Genomic DNA, 20,389 nt, shown 5'->3' with positions numbered 1-20,389 from the left:
TTTTCCGCCCTCTTCTTTTCTCCGTCCCTCGTCTCATGCCGTTTCCTGCAGCCCCTCTTTCCCTCTCTTTCTCAGTCCTCCACCTCTCCTTTCAAACCCACTCTTGGGGTGTCAGGTTTCTACAGCTGGTTCACATTAACGCCCCCATCTCATGCGCACCCTTCTTCTCTCTTTTTCTGTGCTCCTTCATTTTCTTCATTCCCCTCCTCTACCTCATGCTGACCTCTGCCTATCCTGGCAAACAGTGGGGGGTTTTCAGTGAGCAGTGAACTAAGCCTTCTAATATCAAAATTTCTTTGTTCCCCACTCCTTTGTCTTAAGATTTTCTTCAGCCTAATTATGTTTTTGTTGCTGCCAAATCTTCCCACCTACGTCTGCATTCTCAGCTACAGTTATGTCACCACGACCTCCTCTTGCTACTTTTCCTTTCTCAGCTACGGTTAATAACTTGTTCAACCCCTGCGGCCATCGTGAAGACTTGGTGTTAGAGAAACAAGACGGAGTAAAAACCAGCTCAGATTTCAATCCCCGGATCATCCCCTTACTTGGCTGGAGCAGAGGTAGCCTATTCACTGAATGTTTGTGCAAGGCTGCATGGAGATCGAGCTTTGTACAATATTTCATTTCATGTAGAAAAACACTAATAAAGCAAGTATTAGAGACGAGGCAATCAATCAATGATCAGAGCCAGACAGTATTTCCTCAACCAGATCTGACTGGCGATCAGCAGATCAAATACTTGTATCTTTTTCATAGAATACTAAATGCAGCAAAAGCAGTTTTGATCCATAAATTAATTAAAAACAGCTGTATTTAGTGCTGTTTTTGAGAAATAAGCTAATTATTTTAGTGGTTTTAAGCCTCTTTATTGGCTTTGATTGTTGATCAGCAAGTCTAACACTGAGAAATTAGATTTTCTATCCAATTCATAAAATGCACCACAACTAAAACCTTTCATTATTTGGGTCTACAAAAGCATCGACCAACAGCATGTATTTTCAAGCACTTCTCGAAAAGTAAGATAAAGCTCTGGAAGCAGTTGTTTTGATGTGTAAATGGAGATATTTGTGTGATTCATTCATTTCATGTTGGATTCAAAATTATTGATTAATAAAAAGTTTGCATCACATGAGATTCTTCACTGACAAATTCCATTCTGGTAAAAGTTGGAAATGGCACAACAGACCTCAAACAACACCCACTAGAGTGCGGGACATGAAATGCCTGATTGGTGAATTAACATTTGTAGCTACCCTCACAATGTGATGCTGTTGTTAAAAAGTTACTGGGGATGTATAACATTTTGAAGGACTTACGCTAAATTATGTCGAGTTCATAGAGATGCGTAGAGTTATCTTCTTCAATCAAGACATAAATGTTAAGCCCAGTAAATAAGTAAATGCATACAAATCAGTGATATACTTTTTTTCTTAGGTGTATCACCCTAGAATTTTTACTGCAGTGGCCTTTGCTTATAAACAGGGCAGATACAATAAAATGTCCAACAACAAAATAATTTGAAAACTTTGAAAATCTTAAAGACCTCGAGTGGTTAAATTCAGACAGCAGGGCCTGCTGAATAAATGAGGAAACAAAATGTAATTTTACTTATATATTGAACTTCAATTGTGGGTCTTTTTTATGATTTGGAGGTGAATTACCACCACATTATGATTTACCAATATTTTCTTTTCATTCTGACACAAGGTGGAGGAGGGTTGGCAACTATCAAGGTTATTCAAAGTTACACAAATCAAATGACGGCAAAAGATACAGTAAGAAATGAGATGGAACTAAAGAGCCAACTAAAGTAAAGAGAGCGCGAGACATACCAGAAAGAGAAGGAAGTCGGGCAGGCAGACTAAAACCATCAGTGTTGACCGAAAAAAGGAGTGTCGAGTTGGGTGGAGTTCACACAAGCATCAAGTGGTAAAATCACAGGCCATGTTTAGAAATGCACCCATAAAGACTCATCCAAGCTGCCATGGTACGCAGCACAAGTCCCGTTCAGCCTGCGAATGTTCCTAGTGCCTGTTTCTGTATGTTGCTCTGTCATTATGCTGTTCCTGTGGTTGCTTAAAGTTAGGTTTCCAACAATGGGCCGGTCGACATATAAAAGCTCCACATCTAGCTCTACACTATGCATAGGACACCACTGGCTAATTTGGAAGTAAGCTACAAAAACTGTTGTAACTAACACAGAATAATGACAGCCTATGATAGGTTAGAAACTGAAAAAAGCAGGACATTTTGAGATACTGTCTGGCTGAATGTTTGCCTGTGATTCCTTGAACAGAAAAATAAAAACATGAAGTTCAATGTATTTCATGGGTACCTCTCAGTTTTTACATTTTGTTTACTAAACTGGAACTGTTTTTGGTACTGCTTTTTCAGGATATACATTGAAGAAAACTATTTATGAATTTAAAAATTTTAAAATGTCAGATCCTGGGTTGGTTTGGTGTTTTGATTATTTGGTTCTAGTTTTATTATTATTATGTGTTCTTTAGTCTTTCTTTGATTAGATCAGCCTCGTTTCGGTTTTGCCTTTGTTCAGTTCTTCTTAGTGATTCTAGTTTGTTATGTGTGTCTAGTCATTCCTTGTTATTCTTAGACACATTTGTGTACTCTCCCTTGCCCTCTATGCCACAGGTGTCAAACTCCAGTCCTCGAGGGTCCTGCAGTTTTTAGATGTGCCACAGTTACAAAACACTGGAATGAAATGGCTTAATTACCTCCTCCTTGTGTAGATCAGTTCTCCAGAGCCTTGCTAATGACCTAATTATTCTATTCAGGTGTGGTGCAGCAGAGGCACAACTAAAAGTTGCAGGACACCGGGCCTTGAGGACTGGAGTTTGACACTCCTGCTCTATGCCACTTTCTTTCTCAGACAGAGACTCAGCCTCTGTCTGCTCTCTCCCCTCACACCTGTAACCCATTAGCTAATCGGACCAAGCCTTTTGTTCCAGCATTCACCCTCAGCCTTTAAATCCTTATCTTGCTTACACTCCTTGCTGGTTCTTCCCATTTAATCCCATTACTTCCCTGTTGCTTCCCCATTTTACCATGCTGGCTTTTGGTTAATGGTCCCTGCTTTTGTTCTGCTCTGGCTCCCTACCTTCTCTTTGATTTCTGTAAATTTTCAGTTTTACCATTAAAGAAAATTCAACATGATCTGTGCTCCCAGCTCTTGTGTGCATTTTGGATCATCAACAAACTCACACCTCATAACAAAAAATGAATGTTCTATTAAAATTTTTGTTTAACCAAATTTGTCATAAATGCCAAATTTACTTCAGAAAGCAGTCGGGTGTGTGGGTGGATAAACTGTGTTGTTGCCACACACAAACAGATTTAAGATTTAACATAAAAACTCTTGAAAATAAATTTTCAGAATCTCTCGAACATAAACTCAATAATGTACAAGTATACATAGTTTTCTCAAATTTAAAATAAGGATTTGCTTGTTATTTATCTCCCTCCAATATGAGACCACGGTGACACATTCAGTTCATAAGGGAGTGGCTCCAGTTGGGAGTACTGTCTTAAGACTTTTAAACTTAATGGTGAAATTGTATCAAATAGTGGCTGATATCTGCATCAGTTTATCAAGGATTCATTTTATGGATGCTTCCTAACCCTCCTGAGTTTTTTTTTTATCTTAAGATTTTTGTTCTGAGGCTGTAGGGGTAGCATTTTGCTTTCTTGTGAAAACTACCTTTGAATTAAAAGACTGAAAAATGTTGATGTTTTAGGTTAATGCAAGTTATTTTAAATATCATGGAACTCTAAATTTGGCAAGAATAAATACGTAGATTCAAACTATCGCAATTACCCTAAGAAGTTTATTCAAATAACAAAACAAACTTTAAGGTATTTTTTTTATTCCCAATCTTAAGAGCGGCCCTTTATTTGGAATTTTTTTGTTGAAAATAAAAATCTAATTACTACAGTAGTGTCAAATAAAGACTCATCATCACAATGCATGTGCGGACAATGTGTGTGACCTTAAGACACAACAGACATACATTTAACCTCACAGTGTGACATTCATGTGTGACAGGGGACACTTGCCACTCCACCGTATGCGGGTTATGGTCTGGTTGCTACATTCCCCACTGCTTTGAAAGTCTTCCCCTTTCTGAGTAACTCAAATTTCTTTACAGCTTACAGTCCATTGAACTGTGCAAGAAAAAGGAGTTAAGGGCAAACAATACAGCAACACAAGGTTGGTGCAATGCTGTTCTGTGCTAATGAAGTGTCATGCACCCCACGAGTCATGCAGAGCTTAAACTCACTCATCCAAATATTGATTTTATGCGCTAACTGAGAGCTAGCTATTTAAAGTGGCAGCATGTGAGACTGCACTCAGCTCTGGTTGCCCTAGACTTCCAGATAAAACACCAAAGAAGAGTTCAAACACACATTCACAATAAAACTCTTATCACTGTGGTTCCAGTCTGAACCACAACTACACTGCTGTTGGCTGAGCTGTGGGAAGAAGATAAATCTTTGGAGTGTAAGATTGGGAAATCACTGCTTTGGCTTACAGTTCCCCACATTTGGGTATGGGGAGCTTTGCTTGAATCTTGTGCTGAAACCATTCCCAAAACTTAGAGTGGATTTCTAGAACGTGGGCGTGTGCGTGGGGGTGTGTGTGTGTGACAGCCTTTTTAAATCGAAAAGGTTTTCTGTGATTCTATAAGGTGACTAATAGAAAAAATGACTGAGGAAGGGAAAGTTCAGAACAAAGCTCACAAAGCCTTGAGATTTTAAATAGAGATCAAGTCATGATTATTAAAACAAAGACTAATGATTTATTACATCCAAACCTCATCTAGAATTAGGAAATAGTCATGAAAAGATTAGCAGACCAGGTGGCTTGTCTAGAGGCATCTAAATCCCTTCAGCAGGGGCTGGACTGGGAAATAGATGGATGAGTGACAGTTTGATGAAGGAGGCAAAGCAAGAAGGGAAATTACACTCCTCTCTCCACTTCTTCCGTGCCTCCCATCCCCCCCACTCGAAAGTCTCTCATCATTAGTAAGGAGTTGTGCTCTGAGGTATTCCTTCTCAAATTACCTAAAAAGAGACATCCTCTTTTGTTTTGTCCCTTTCTCTTCCTCTGCCTGCCCTGCAGGTTAATTCTACCTGTCAGATCAAACAGGGAGCAGATCCACACAACACCGTAAATCTCTTCAAAAATGCTGCAGAAAAACTTTGCAAAGAAAAACTGCTTCACAAATGAGAGAGGAAGTAATCAGTTTGCTCCGAAGCCAACACAAGACAGAGAGGTCTTGTTCAGAGGATCTGGACAACATGGTGTTCAACCTCATGTTTAAGTTAAACATGAATCCTCACAAGGCTGAAAACAACACCATGACTTTAGTTCTGTTACCAGGTAACTTGTTTACTGTGATGCAAGTTACAAATACCTACCATTCAGGCTAACACAGACAGATCCTCACAGGGATTGACTCGTAGCTTGCACCTCACCCTCCTAAAGCCGATGGTTTGCAGTTTCACCGGTTAGACAGCTTTTCTGAACCCTGCCCTGCAAAAGCAGCCAATTGACATCTCCCACGGACATTCACTTCATCTGATAAAGTATTTCAGTCCACGAAGACATGGATGTGCAAGAAAATCCCACGATATTGCCTTTGAGAAAATAGTCATAGTTTATGCTGCTGTTTCGTAGGCACATATCTTATTAACCTGTTATGGAAGCGGAAATGTTTTGTTAATTTAAATAGAAATTTAAAGAAAAAAGAAATGAAATTCTCATGACTAAAATGAGATTTGCAGAATTTAGAGAATGTACTGGATTTCTGCAGGTCAGTGAAGTCATGAACTGTGAGCAGCAGCTTCTTCTGCCTCCTCTTTAGGCATAGATATGACAGGCATATGAGAGAATCATACTCCACACAACAATCAGGTATATTCATAGCTATTTTTTATGTGAAAGAGCAACACAGACTCAGCAACACAAAATGGTACATAATTGTGAAATAGAAGAAAATATCTGGTTTTCAAGCTATTTTTTTTTAACAAGCATGATGTCAATTTGCACTTTTTTACACACATTTTCTGTTTTCCATACAAGGTTTGAGGCAAATTTTAAATGACTTTCTTTTGGCTTTCCATTTCAAGAATGGTTTTCTTTCATAGAGGCCATATTTGGGGATTGCACAACTAAGATTTTCTCCTATCAACAGATTCTCTCAACTAAGCAGTGGATCTATGCAGCTCATGCACAGTTAGTAATGGATGATTCAGCTGGTTCACTGAATAAACCACTCCTTACCTAGCCTGTCAGACAACTCTTCTTGGCAAGTTTGAGGTTTTCCCATTATAAGAGGATGAACTGAACAGCACTTTGTGTGATTTTCAAAGCTTCAGAAATAGTAAAACCTAACTCTGCTTAAAAATGTGCTCTAAACTTGTCTAATGTCTTCATTAGTATTTATTATACTGTTTGTGTAGTAATGTTCCCAAACAAATCCAACACCCATCAAACACAAATAGGGAGTTTATTTCTTAACTAACTGACATCTGAAGACATTTAGTTAAACTGGATTTTAATTATGGCGAACAAAACAAAGGAGATACGTACATGTGCTTCCCAGTCTTCAAATTTGTCTTAAAAAGAAAAAAAAAATGTAAAAAAAAAATTTCATTTTCTATCCACTTCATATGTTTTGCCCCACTTTGTAAAATTCCTATAAAATGTGGGAAGTCGAAGGTGTACGATTATATTTGAATAGAGTGTGAATAACTAAACTGGACAACAGTTTCCCTCTATTGTTCTGTTACTTTCTGTCCAATATAACCTCTCAGTGGTAGAGATTATGATAATAAAATAAGATCAACAAAGCCACACGTGCAACCAACAGACACCAGCAACCCAAATGGCTTAATATGCCACAACAGGTGAACATGTCTGATCAAAACACCAACACCGAGCACATATGAAACATGTGATTCAACAGTGCAGCTTTAACAGCAGACGTTTCTAAAGGGTTGGTGACATAAAAACCATGGAGGGAATAGATCAAAATGGGAAACCATTCAAAGCTAATCTTGAAATTAACCAGAGAAAAATACCGCAGCTCGGTGTTCCTTTCTCTGTGCTTTCTGTTTATAAAAGGTAGCACAAAACATCAATTTCTAACATGCTGTTCTTTTTTTATTAATATCAAACAGATAGCATAATTGTATGCATTTTATTGTTCCAGCTTTTCCTAATAAGGATTTATTTAATTATTCAGCTACTCAGTTTGACCCCCACAAAGATCCATGTAGCTTGTAGCTGGTTGATGTCAAAAGGCCACAGTGACTGTTTATTTGAGTTTAACTTGCAGCAGAGTTTAATAAACGTATAATCAGATTTTTGGACAATGTGTCTTTTGAACGACAATATAATAAAAATAGAAGCCAAGAGGTTCAACAGAGGCAACTATGCACACATGGGTACATACACTATGCCTGTATGATAATGAACATGTTGTTCTGCTTGTAGACAGTAGGAAAAAAATCGGCAACTGAATCAGTCTAACACTAGGCCTGCTCTCTGTCAGCTGACTCTTCTATGCTGAAAAACCCATGTATGACCTCAGGGCTGCTAGCCCTTCTACCAATATCTTGGCAATTAAAAACAGTTTTTTCTAGTCTTTCTATGGTGAGTAATCATTTATTATTTAAATAGGGGAAGAGCATAATTAAATAATCCCTATATTTTAAAGAAATCCCCATTTGCACCAAATACTTTCCCACACACACAATATGATGTCACTACTTACCACATTGTTGTAAAAAAAATGTTTACCAAGCCAACATTTTAATCTGGGTTTACCATCTTCTATTAGCAATACAAGGCTAGCATCACTAAAATCATAAAAAGTGGAGTAAGGTGACTGCAGACGGAACACGTAGCACAGTATCTTGACGGGACATGAACATAGTCTGTCGATATACAGCCAAAAAATACATTTATGGTCATTGTCATAAATTTCAGTATCGGTTCATTTTCGGCCTAATTCGTATTGTCTTTAACTGTCTTTCTCATCATCATCCTCAGCAACTGTGTGTGTCTGTTTACAGTTGCTGAGTTGTAACTGATCTAAATGTTGCTTAGCATATATATTTTTTAATGTATATCCTAAAAATAACATCCATACTGTAAAACATTGGTTCCCTAAAACTCTGCTCATGTTTGTGTTAACTGTACACACAGTTCCACATTTAAAATCAGGTCTTTTTTGGTTGTTGAAAAAGTTCTACCAATAGTATACTTCTCACACTATGTACATCCTTTAAGTGGTCACAACAACCATCTCTTATCTCTCTAGATATAACAACTTGAATGAAGACCACAGAATATCATATCAAAACCGACCTTCTTTCACACATTGCATTTATCATTGTGACTTGAATTCAAAATCCAATTCATTTTTTGCCTTAAACAATGCAAAGCCTTGAAATGTCAAAGCCTAACTGACTCCAACAAAGCTTTATTGTCACACACATACAAACTGACAACAGGTAACTTTGCACCTGCAGGAAAAATGTTTACTTGACCTTCAGTTAAGCAGAGAAAATGTTTAATAGTGATTAAGAGCTGTTGGTTTTATCTTCACTTTCTACAACGGCAGCCAAGTACTTACATTCCAAAAGCTCTGGGAACAGACACGTTTCAGCATTCTCATCACATCTGATGAAACACGATCAGGTTCATGAACCAGCTATGGTGTGTTTTTTGTTGGGAATTGGGCTTGGGAGTGGTAACAGAATTAAAAAGAAAGCTCAGGCCTAATTACAAACTAGGATATGTCATCAAAAAGTAGTAGTTGCACTCTTTACATTGCAGTCCCTTTCCTACATGGTTTGATTACTCCAATAGCAGAAAAAAAATTATTTTTAGCTTTTAGCTGACATGGACTTGGCACTCTTTGATAACTTCAATTTCCTTGGGATTTGGACAGTTTCCTTTCATTCTGTTCACACTGAATGTGTGTGTGTTTGTGTGTGTGTGTTGTTCTGGACTCATTAAGAGTAATAACATGGAGAGAGGAAATATGTCTGTTGCTTGTTTTTTATTTACTAATGGAAAAGTAGTTAATCAAACAAAGCAGTCTGTCAATCAAACAAAACCTCTTGATCCCCTGAAGAGACTGTGGTTGACCTAGAAGCCATATTTTTGGCTTGGCCTTTCATATCCAACTATTACATAAACGCATGTCTACCTCTGTGCTCAAATTTTTATACATCTCAGATCACAGTGTGACCTGGTGAAATGAAACTGCAAAGCTTTTGACTGGTTGTGAATCTCGCCAGTGGATCTTACCTGCAGTATTCTGTGCCATTGTTAAAGGTCAAGCATGTTGCGTTGTTAATACAAGGCGCCTTTTCATCCACACACTGCAGACCTGCAAGAGACGTGAGTCATGTTAGACGATTAGAGTAACAGTCATTACTTTGCTGCTAAAGTTTCAGTCAAAATACTGAAAACGGATCAGAAATCAGAAAAAGATATCTTGTAAATAATTAAACAGGCTTCTTCTAACTTCGGAAATGTTTTCTTTAGCATGTTTTGCAGGTCAGATTTGACAATTCCCACAGTATCACAGAGCAACAAACAGTAACAGTGGCAGAAATATTGATTTTCCTACTGAAATGCATCTGTGTTGGTAGGATGACTTAATTGTTGTCTACTCTGAATGAATTAAATGAATTTAGAATATATGCTACAGATCGTGTTTAGAAAACCAACCATTACGATTATGACAATTTTGCTTTCTTAGTCAGTAAAGTAGCATTATTTTATGAATACCAAATTAAATGTGAGATGCTGTCACTTCAAAGCTTCAGTATGTAACTTGTATAAAAAAAATTATTTATTTTTTTTACGTCTGTTGAAACTGTCACTATGTCATGACAGTATGAGACATAATCTGTGGGAAAAATCAAACTCCTCTGCCTTCTCCAAATACTCCAAGTGCTAACTAGATACAACCAATCAGATCCAGTCAATCACAATCTCGTGTGGCACTGCTCATCCCTCTCTCTTCAGACATCAATAATAAGCTCAGGAAGGAGGTGGAGGAAATTGATCTTTTCACAGATTATGTGCCTCCTATTATACTGTCACAAAATAGTGACAGTTTTTAAAAAATATGTAATAAACGTAACATATTTTTGTTACGTTTGTTACATACTGCAGCTTTAAGTGAAAAAAATGTTTCTACAAGGAGGAACATACAAGCTAAAATTGAGTTAAAATTAAATTTAGCTTTGCCCATTAATCCTGGAAGTCTTTCAAAGGAAATGGTAAGATCCCAAAAGCTTGCTCTAAATCTCCCCTCTTTGCTTATTTTAGAAGTAACATTAGGCAGCAGACTCTGTACTCTCTTTTCCAACTTGGCAAAGCCATCCTGGAACAAGTCATCGGCCACGAGCAAGCCGGATGGCTAGGCAGGGGGGAAAAAAAATCATCCTGCAGAAGACAACAAAGGCCAACTATTCCCCATCCAATGAAACACTTATTGCCAGACACATCAGCCATTGTGCCTTCAAGCCACCAGAGACACATGGCTCAAGAGGTCCTCACGCGCACCAGGCCAAGACAACATGCCAAGCAGAAGTGGAGTTTTCACATTTTATTTATTAATGTGATACAGCTGGAAAGCAATGCTTAACGGATGTCTTTTATTAAGAGAACTGGCATGAGTTATTACCAGTAGTTAAATAATATTTTCTTCTTAAATAGCCTCTAATGTATTAAGATGCTTTTTTTCAAAACACGGGGCAGGTCAGCTGATTTTGAAGAAACAGTGTCTTCGCAAAACAGTCATTGCATTACAGGAAGTGCACTCAGCAGTTATGTTACTTCCTGCACCTAGATTAATCTCAATATCACGCAACTTAGGAAGTCCCTGTGATGACACAAACACCAATATTTGGACTACTTCATCTACTTATGAAGTGTCAGAAGTTTATTGCAAATTGTTGTGTATGAAGTATCTCTGAACATGACAAGAGAGCAACTGCAAACTTATGCCTTAGAGTGTGGCAAACAGGCATACCCATTTAGACATGGAGATACAATACACAAACCCCTGTGAAATTCATAATCCTCCAGGCATCCACACACACATATACACACACACTCAGCCTTTGCTACTATTAGATATCTTTTGAGTAAAAAAAAGAAGTGTAGGCTGCTGCATAACAAAAACCACAGAAAATGCGTAGCTATTTTAGGACTGCAGAAGTAGATCATGCAAATACTGCAACAAGAATTTCTTCATCCTGGCAAAAATAAGTAGAATTTTGTTTCACTTTAATGTTTTCTACAGCAGGACATGACAAGTACATGAATCTATTAAAAACAAATTCTGATAAATAGCAACCATTAGCACAACACTAACATAAATCAACTACATTGTGGAAGTATTGAGTGAAATTATGGTTTCAACGAGTAAATGGAAATGAAGTGTTGTGCCATTAACTGATATCATCATGTTTGTTAAAAAGAGCAAAAGCCTGATAGGTTGCTGCTCTCAGACATTGAGGAATGTGGTAATTCAATAGCAAGATGGAAAATGCATCAGCAATAAGATGAACCGGTTAAGTTTTTCCTGGATGATAGTGAGTTTTAGGTCTGGTCTGCACATATGGGTTAGGGCGATAACCAATAAAACATAAAATACATGTACTTCAGGTTCTTTAACAAAGTTATTACTTCTGAGTCTAAGAGAAAACTAAACACCATTTAAAAACATTTCACTAACCTTTATCCATCTCTTAAACTCAGAACTGCATCAAAATACACAATGTTTGATGTTTTTACAGGTCAAACATGGTGGGAGTTATGAGTTCTGATAAATTTAAATGCAACTATAGTGAACCCTCACTACAACGCGGTTCACCTTTCAAGGCCTCGCTGCTTTGCAAACTTTTTTGTGCAGTTTTTTTCACAGTGCATTGTATTCTGCGTCTTGATTGGCTAAACAGTCTCCGAGCTTCTTCTCTACCTGTGTGACACTAACGTTACGGTATTTAAATAAACGTAATACGGCTTGGCAAATTTTGGTAACTGTTTTTGCCCATTAGAAAAAAAGAGCAACAACAACTACCAATAACTATGTTGCACCACAGTCTTCAGAAGAAAATGACACTAGAGAGCGGAGTCAGGCTGCAGCGTCATAATCAGAAGCAGAGAAATATGTGAGTCACAATTTGTCCTACTGTACTTCGTATTGATGATTAAAATGATTATTTTACTGTAGTTATATGTAAGAAAGCGTTATATTTGTTTAAAAAAATGCTTGGGCCTGAAAACAGGTTTTTTTCTTTGGTTTCAATGTAGAGTATTTAATTACGCTGTATAATAATTGTAAAAAATAAAGGTAACTACTTCACGAATTTCGCCTATCATGGGTTCTTTTCGGAACACAACCCCGGCAAAAAACGAGGGTTCACTGTATTCTGATTTTCTGAATTTGACCTGCTCATTACTTAATCAGTGCTGATCAAGAGAAACTGCCCAGTACCAATCGGCATGAATAATAGCCAAACAAACATTGCTTCTTTGGATGTGTTACATTGAGAGAGCATTCCCTGAGATTTTCAAAGCTCTGTCTGAAAAAAACATCCAAAAATGTGCTTCAGAAATACAAGGCTAATGTGAACAATCCATACCAACATGAGGGGTAACATTTCTTGCTTTTTTTTTTTACAGCCACAGCATCCAACCATATAGCAATTACTGAGTCAGGGGTCAAATCTTAGACTATTTGTCTGACTGATATATCCTCTCCTCAAAACTGCATCTCATAACACGACAAAACCACAATAGCTAATAGACAAAGCCAGTAAAAAAAAAAAACAACAACAAGCTGATTAAAACAATGCAAGTTAACTTTAAAACCCATGTGCATAAATATACGTCCACAAACCTGACTGCTCTTCAATTTGGTCCTTGGAGAAATGTCAAATGCTGATGTAGTCATGCAGAATATTCTTTTATCAAAATTATTGCTGTTGAAATGACCAACTTGAAATATGCATGGATCCACAGCAACACAAAATCTCATCTAGACAGAAATTCTTCCGGTAAAAGCTTTACAGATTTTGAATTAACAATAGTCCTCTTTAAGTTGTGTAGCATTTCAAACTAGCTTTTCAAACACATGTTGTTGTTGCTGACTACACAGCACCACACAGATGCTAGCCAGGAAGCTAAAAACACCCTAAGTAAGACGCACAGCAAAAGATCCAAAATAGACATGGTTCTCACTAGCAAAGAAAAAATCAAAATGAAGAAAAAAGCTTTATTTCAGACATGTATACTTCTTATGTCTTAAGTGGTTAGGCCTGCAACATGAAATTCACTCTGGCCTTACAACTTTTATTACTTATTACTATTAACTTAACATAGTTCATCCATTTCAATTAAATATAGATAAACAAAGAACAGAAGCTCAGACCAAAGGCCTTTATTACCCCAGCAGGTTTGACAAGCTTCCGATACTACCTGTTGTAACCACAGACGCGATAGCTTTACCAAATTTGGAACATCCTGCATAATACCACATCAGCAGACACATAAAGGTCAACGACCTCATCCTGCAGGGGTTACCAACACTCTGACTGAATGATTGGAAAATGTTTCCAAAGCAGACTTATTGGAAAATAAAACAAGCAGGAAGTTCACACACATTCAGATTGTGGTCCTGAATGTGAACACCAGCATTAGGACTTTTTTGCATGGCTATTCTCACACCTCACTATCAATGGAGCACAGATAGAAATATTTCCCAGGAGTGAGAACCTACATTGGCCCGATCGACCAAGTCAACAGTAAAACAAAAACCAGTCTGTGTGGACATTACCTGCCTGACTGACTTCAACCATGAATTGGATCCTTGTCATTTCAATAAAAGTCTTTATTTCTGTTTAACTTCCAGTTCACCTTTTAGCTTTGTGTGTTTTTGGTCTGCATAAGTATGATCAACATGAAAGGTTTACATGTAAAACAAACTCAGTGAAAAGCGAATGTTAGTGTTTACAATTTGATGAGACAGAGGAGCCTTGAAGGAAGCCTCCTGATAGTAGCTGGATCTTGACAGATATTATCAGACTGCAAATAACAGATTACGGTTTGCAGTTTTCAATAACCTCCAGACGATAACATCAATGAACACACAGAATGTCAGGGTGGTCTGCTAAACTCTATCAGATGTTTTGACGACTGTAGGAAGGACATAAACACAAACAGTAGCATTAAAAAGTTTTTGACCTGTTTCACTACAAGTGTGCTTTGTTTAGAGAATAAAATCTAATCATGTTGTGTGGGTAAAGATTCCTTTTCACTCAAGTAACACATTCCTGTAAAAATTTAAACTTTAAAATATGATGTCATGCAGGGTGTATTATAAGACTGGGGGGCCACCAGGCTTTACTTGTGCCCCCACCAGGCTAAGCATTGCTTATTTATTTAAGTCTTTTTAAAATGTCTGTATTTTTTAAGACTTTATAGTTGGTGTTCAGGTATTATTCTTCCAATCTTTCAACAGCACATAATTATCAAGTGATATTTTCAAATTTCCTGCCAACCTTAAACATTTTCTAACTCAAAAACACGACAGGCTGCTGGATGAATGACTGCCCTGGCACCCAACTAAAGGGCTTAGAAAGTTTTCTGGGAGAAATCTTGATTATGATTATAACTTGCATAACTTATGGTACTGTTTTTTCTTTGCAGAACCATAAGTCCTCCACAATCTCTTGAAAAGGAAACAAATCCTTCAGGCTAAATTATAAAAACAAAAGAAAAGGTGCAATAACTTGGTGTCATAACTTTGTACACCCTTTAACTGTTACTCCCTAGAGCACATTTAGATTCAAATTCAGCATTCAGTCTTATGTTGTTAAGTCTATCAGTATGGAACATCTGAACTTGATAATATTTGTCCACTTGAGTCTACAAAAGTTCTGCATTTCTATCAGATTGTGAGGCAAACTCTTGTCCAAAGCTCTCTTGAGATGACCTCCAAGATTTCCTATCAGATTTAATTCTGGACTCTAACAAGGAAACTTCACAGCTTCTCATTTCTTCAGTGAATTCATTTTTGCGTTGATTTGGACATTTGATTGGACGCAAAGTGATGCTGAAAAGCTAGATACATCTTCTTCTTGAGTCTTCTAGCAAATACTTGAAGTTACATCTGCTACAGACAGAAAACATGACAGCAATATTTTCACCTTGGTGTCATTTTCTCCAAAAACTTTTTTTCCAGAGCTGGTGGTTGAACAAAAATGTCTTGCCTTTGTGCGTGTGCGCGATACGTCTAGTCAGTTTAAAATCGCATCGTAGCCTTCTGCAGTGCAATCCAATTGAATCATGACTAAAGACTCCCACCTTTTATCGTGTATCTTTGTACAACCAGGCTATTTTGTTGCTCTGCAACCTCTCTGCAAACTCCTGCTTTAGCTAAAGAAAACACTGAATACTAGGACATGTGAACTTTATTTCAGGTTTATCAAATTCACTAGAATTAAATGCAAGTGCAAAGTAAATTAATTAAAAATTATTTCAGTAGAAAAGCTTAACAGATTACTTATTTCCTTAATTTGTTGAGTTTCAAAACCAGGAATTTTAAAAGGGGTGTGTATGTGCGAGAGTCACTGTTTATTATCTGATTACTTCAACAACTGCATTCTGAAAGCAGTTAATATTAGGGATCAGGAATGAAAACTACACACATATCACCCCAAAATCATAACACTGGAAACAGGTTTGCTTAAAGTTAGAATAAACCAGAAATGGCGGATAAAGAAAATTGTTCACTCTTGTTTCTATCATCAACATTGAAATTATTGTCGTGCTTCATTTACCACCAACTATTCCCATAATGCGGATAATAGCAGAGGGAGTTTTAGCAAACCGCATGGCCCCTGTTTTCTGATGGAGGACTTTTCTGCAAGGCATGAGTTGCAATTGCATCAGAAAGCAGTTGTTCATTTAGGTAAAAAGGTAACCAAGCAAAAATGGCTACATGTAGAAAGTCCTGTATATGCTCTAAAAACCTTCAAAAGCTAAAAATCAACAGAGCTGTATTTTCATAAGTTTTGGGTGAAAAAAATACAGGAAAAGAAGTTAGTACGACAAAGCCCTAAGTCAACCAGGCAGGTAATCCATGTTTACCTAATATAATCAAACCGGGCCTTCGCCCTTAATATTGCAACACCTTCTCCAGCAGCTAAAAGACAAAAACGCAACACAATTTTTGTTTAAAAGATTTTGTTTTCATAATTTCAAATAAGAATCACACTAATTAACTAGGCTGTCATGAATGAATGCTAAGGGCCGTGTGTTAAAATGGCACTTGTACGTCTTTAAATACTTCAGTAGCTCTTGAAAAAGAAATCAATGTGGTTACAAGTATTAAAAACGTGCCACAACCTGTGCGATATATCTGTAAGGTGGCATGCTGGTGTATCACAGATACTCTGAAATACATGTGACGAATGTTTGTGCTATGAATTCTTCTACAGAGTGGAGATGCTTGTGATAATTCAGCAAAGCAGCTTGGCTTACATTGACAAAAGATACCCCACACTGTGTGCAGCACTTTCAACACAGACAAATCACAGCTGAGCAGTTACTGTAGTCTTCACAGTAAGCTGTTAGCTAGTTTGTACCACAGACTACTCAGGACTACAGTACATTAAAAATGCATTAGTGTAACAGCAGTGCAACACAACAGCTGTTTCATTTGCTCCTTCTTGTTCTTTAACATTTTTGGTGTTTTACAGCAATGTGACACCACAATGTCCTTCAGCAGAACAGTAGGATGAACATCCTTTGCTGTTAAAAACAAAAAAGCAAACAAGCTTTGGTTTGCTCAATCCACAAAGAAATTAAAGTCATGAAGGTAGCAGAATGAAGAAAAGAAGTTTTGAGCTAAAAGCTGTGGATTGATAAGAGGAAGTAATTATGAAACTGGAGTCAAAAGGCACAAGCGGCTGTCGCTGACGACTGGCACATATCCATACAGGAGAGGGCAGGAAGTTGTTGGCGCTGAGTGAGGAAGTAACCCCATTTCCTGGAATTGCTCCACAAGCCTCTTTATCTAGCAAGGTAAAGAAAAAAATGTTGCCATGGTAATTTGCAATAAAATACTTTTAGCTCAGCATGAAGTAGAGAGAGAGAGTATGAGAGAGTAAACAGTATTACCCCGAAGGGAGCTTTGCTGGCCCACACAAACAGAACTGGGTCCAAGCGGATGATCTCAGCCTAAATCTCACACAGGCTTCAAGGTCTGCTTCAGGTTCAGGGTGGTGTCTTAACTGTACAGATAGATGAGCGTCAGCAAAAACAGGTAAATTATGTGATTAACTGAGATGTATTAAGCTAATTCTCTAGAATTGTTTCCTGAACTCTAAACCCTAATGTATTGCAGACTCAGAGTACAAAGGGGCTCAACAATATCACAGCCTTTTGTCACAAAGTCTGTGATAATTCACCAGTAACAATCAAAATACATAAAAGCAGGTCAGTAGTTTTTAAAAGCTAAAAGTGTGGTTGAAACAAAGAACAAAAAAAGCCATGAAGTTCAAAGTAAAAAGACCTAAAGTGTCAGTCGTGGCCCTGCTAGACACTTAGAAAACTAAGGCGAGTCTTAGCAGAATATAACATTGGGCTGAGCTGTTTTTGAAACACCAGGACACCAGAGCATACTGTTGTGCACATGTTACAGTCAGCGTGCGTCAGAATGTGATTGGAAAAGGAGACAAAAACAAGGTGAGCAGTCCAGAGAAGGCAAATCTGGGGACTTTCCCCACCCTTTTTCATATTCAGAATTCTCCTCCATTCAAAGCATTACTAATCATTTCTACTCTGTTTCAATCACGGTGTCTAAAGATGATACATAGAAGCCTGCTATCTTATTATCTGGATGTTTTGATAAATTTTCACACACTCGGGCTACTATGTCACTGCATTCCTCACCCACGTAGCTAAATGTATTAATATATCAGTAAATATTTCTAAATAGCCAGGATTACAGAGTGTGAGAAAATATCCAAGGCATAATTGTTACTCTCTATTTAGTTATCAGTATTGAACACTTTACATTGAAATAGATCATAAAAATTAATGTTTTGTACTTTTATGATGAGAACTATTAGCGCTAAATCAGAAAGCATTCCCATTTCTTGTCTGTGGGAAAGCTTTTTGTCTTAAAGATTTCCCATTCTCCTCCATACTACAATCTGATATGTAAGTCTGGTCTAAATTTCACTACCTTTAATAAAATTAACTAATTTGTAATCAAATAAGCTTTCTAAATATGTGAAGGAAGAGCCAACATGCATGTTGTTTCTGGATTTTTGTATAACTACTGATAAATAAAAATACTAATAGCAGAACAAAATAACAGCATTTTTTATTCTGCCTTCTGGTATTAAATTGACAATGCAAAAGCAACGAATTAAGCCCAACCTGATGTCAGTGTAGAGTTCAGAGAGGATGGAGATGATATTTTATATTATAACAAACAGCCACAATGTTACGCTCCAATCTGGAGGTCAGTAAATAATGCTGTCCTGTGGGCTGTTCAATGAAAATCTTTGTCTTCCAGAGCATAGGCCAAAACTTGATGGAGATAAATCACATTTCACACCACGCTCCAGCTTGGGTCAAATTGAAGTAAACCACTGATGGCACAATTGCTGGCCTTTGTCGGTCTGCACAAGCAGCGCATAACGCGCACAAACAGATACACACACGCATGGTGGCTTGTCTACAGTTCACACTAGGCTAAAATATGTAGCCATCCACATGCCCACACCCAAAGAGTGGCACTGTCGTGTGGCACAACAATGACACCAACGCTTGTTCAAGAAGGAGAACGCTGTGCACCTACTCGTCAGTCAAACTGCTTGTCCCCTGCCTCGCTAAGCTCTGAGCCTCTCAGCTTTAATCGCTTTGTTTTGTGTAATTATGAAAGCAATGACAGCATTAATCTTAGACTTTTCCAAATAGTCTCAGCCATCAAATTTAAATGCTTTGAGATTATTGATTCCTTTTTATCTATGTTCTCACAAAGATGCACTAGAAAGCTTTTATATTCAACAATGCAATGAATCAACAGTATGATATAAAAACTCCACACCATGGCTTCAGTTCACATCAAAAGATTTAAGCAGTGTTGTTTGCAACACCAGAAGATGACCTAATATTTACACATGATTTCATATGATCTTAATTTAGTTTGCCAATGGGGGGGTTGCAGTTTTCACTAATGAGAATAAGAAATGTTCACAATTTAGTCATGACAATTCAAACTGTTGCTGTTCCTGCATAAACTTCAAAAATGTCAGATGAACTCATAGGGAATGCATGGGAAGCTTTGGCTGGAATGCACAGGAGGATGAAATGAATCTGTGTTACTTTCAATAAATGCAACAATGGCCTTTAAGGACTTTTTCAGGATTTCTGTAACTGAAGTCATTCACATGATCCCTCAATGAGGGGAAAGAAGCATACAGGCTGGCAGCCACAATACAAAAGTTTGAAGGAGCAGCTCTTTAATAGCCTGCACACCAAGTGACTCTTTGTATGTTCCAGAAAACTATGTGCTACATTCATATGTTAAATTATCTTGCAAACCTACTGCAGATGTTTTACTTTGCTGGTGCCACACCCCAAATACAAAGGAAGTCTTTTACAGGCTGACCTTGTTGGATCTCTACAAACCACATATGACCATTCTAACAATAGAAAGACAACATATGTGTTATTGTGCTTCCTGACCAAAAAATAAAAAATAAAAATAACTGTCACATTCCTAAATAACAGTGAATATTCTAGAAATGTAAAACCCAGAGGTATACTGGCCCAAATATTTCACCCAGTAGTTAAATACCTGAAAAGCTGAACCAAAGAATGATAAATTATAACATATTTCCATAATTTGATATTGTGAAGTTTCTCTTTCTAAGATTCACGTGTTGTTTGTTACTTACCACATAAAGGCTAAACTACACTGCTACTTCTTTGTCTACATCTTTGCTCATAAATGTTTGTGGGTTATACACATTAGAATGAGGCATGTATCAAGCTATAACTTCATTTTACCAAGTGCTTTTAATGGGAGAGAAATGGCTGAAGTAACTGAAGTTCATCTCCAGATTTATTAAACATTGATTAACACAGCATCCCACCTGTTGCTATGCACAGCAAGTCAGCTTGCTGAATGTCGAACTTTAGTGTTTAAAAATATTTCCAGTCTCAACAAACACAGACAGTCATGGTGTAGACAGACACTAAAGGAGTGCAACGCATCACTCCTATTAAATAACTGTTTAAAATCCCACAGTTTTG

The 20,389-nt window shown here is 37.4% G+C and overlaps 1 protein-coding gene across 1 annotated transcript in view; it reads right to left on the bottom strand.

Annotated features, from left to right (window-relative positions):
* LOC102236471 (neurogenic locus notch homolog protein 2-like) overlaps window positions 1-20,389 on the bottom strand; it is a 49,868-nt gene that overhangs the window by 25,377 nt on the left and 4,102 nt on the right. Inside the window, exon 2 of the mRNA XM_023339811.1 lies at window positions 9,344-9,425. Coding sequence (XP_023195579.1) covers window positions 9,344-9,425 — 82 coding nt within the window. The remainder of the gene's footprint in view (window positions 1-9,343; window positions 9,426-20,389) is intronic.

The sequence above is a fragment of the Xiphophorus maculatus genome, chromosome 9, assembly GCF_002775205.1.
Source record: "Xiphophorus maculatus strain JP 163 A chromosome 9, X_maculatus-5.0-male, whole genome shotgun sequence".
NCBI classification, from domain to species: Eukaryota; Metazoa; Chordata; class Actinopteri; order Cyprinodontiformes; family Poeciliidae; genus Xiphophorus; species Xiphophorus maculatus.
This window is presented reverse-complemented; position numbering and strand designations above follow the sequence as displayed.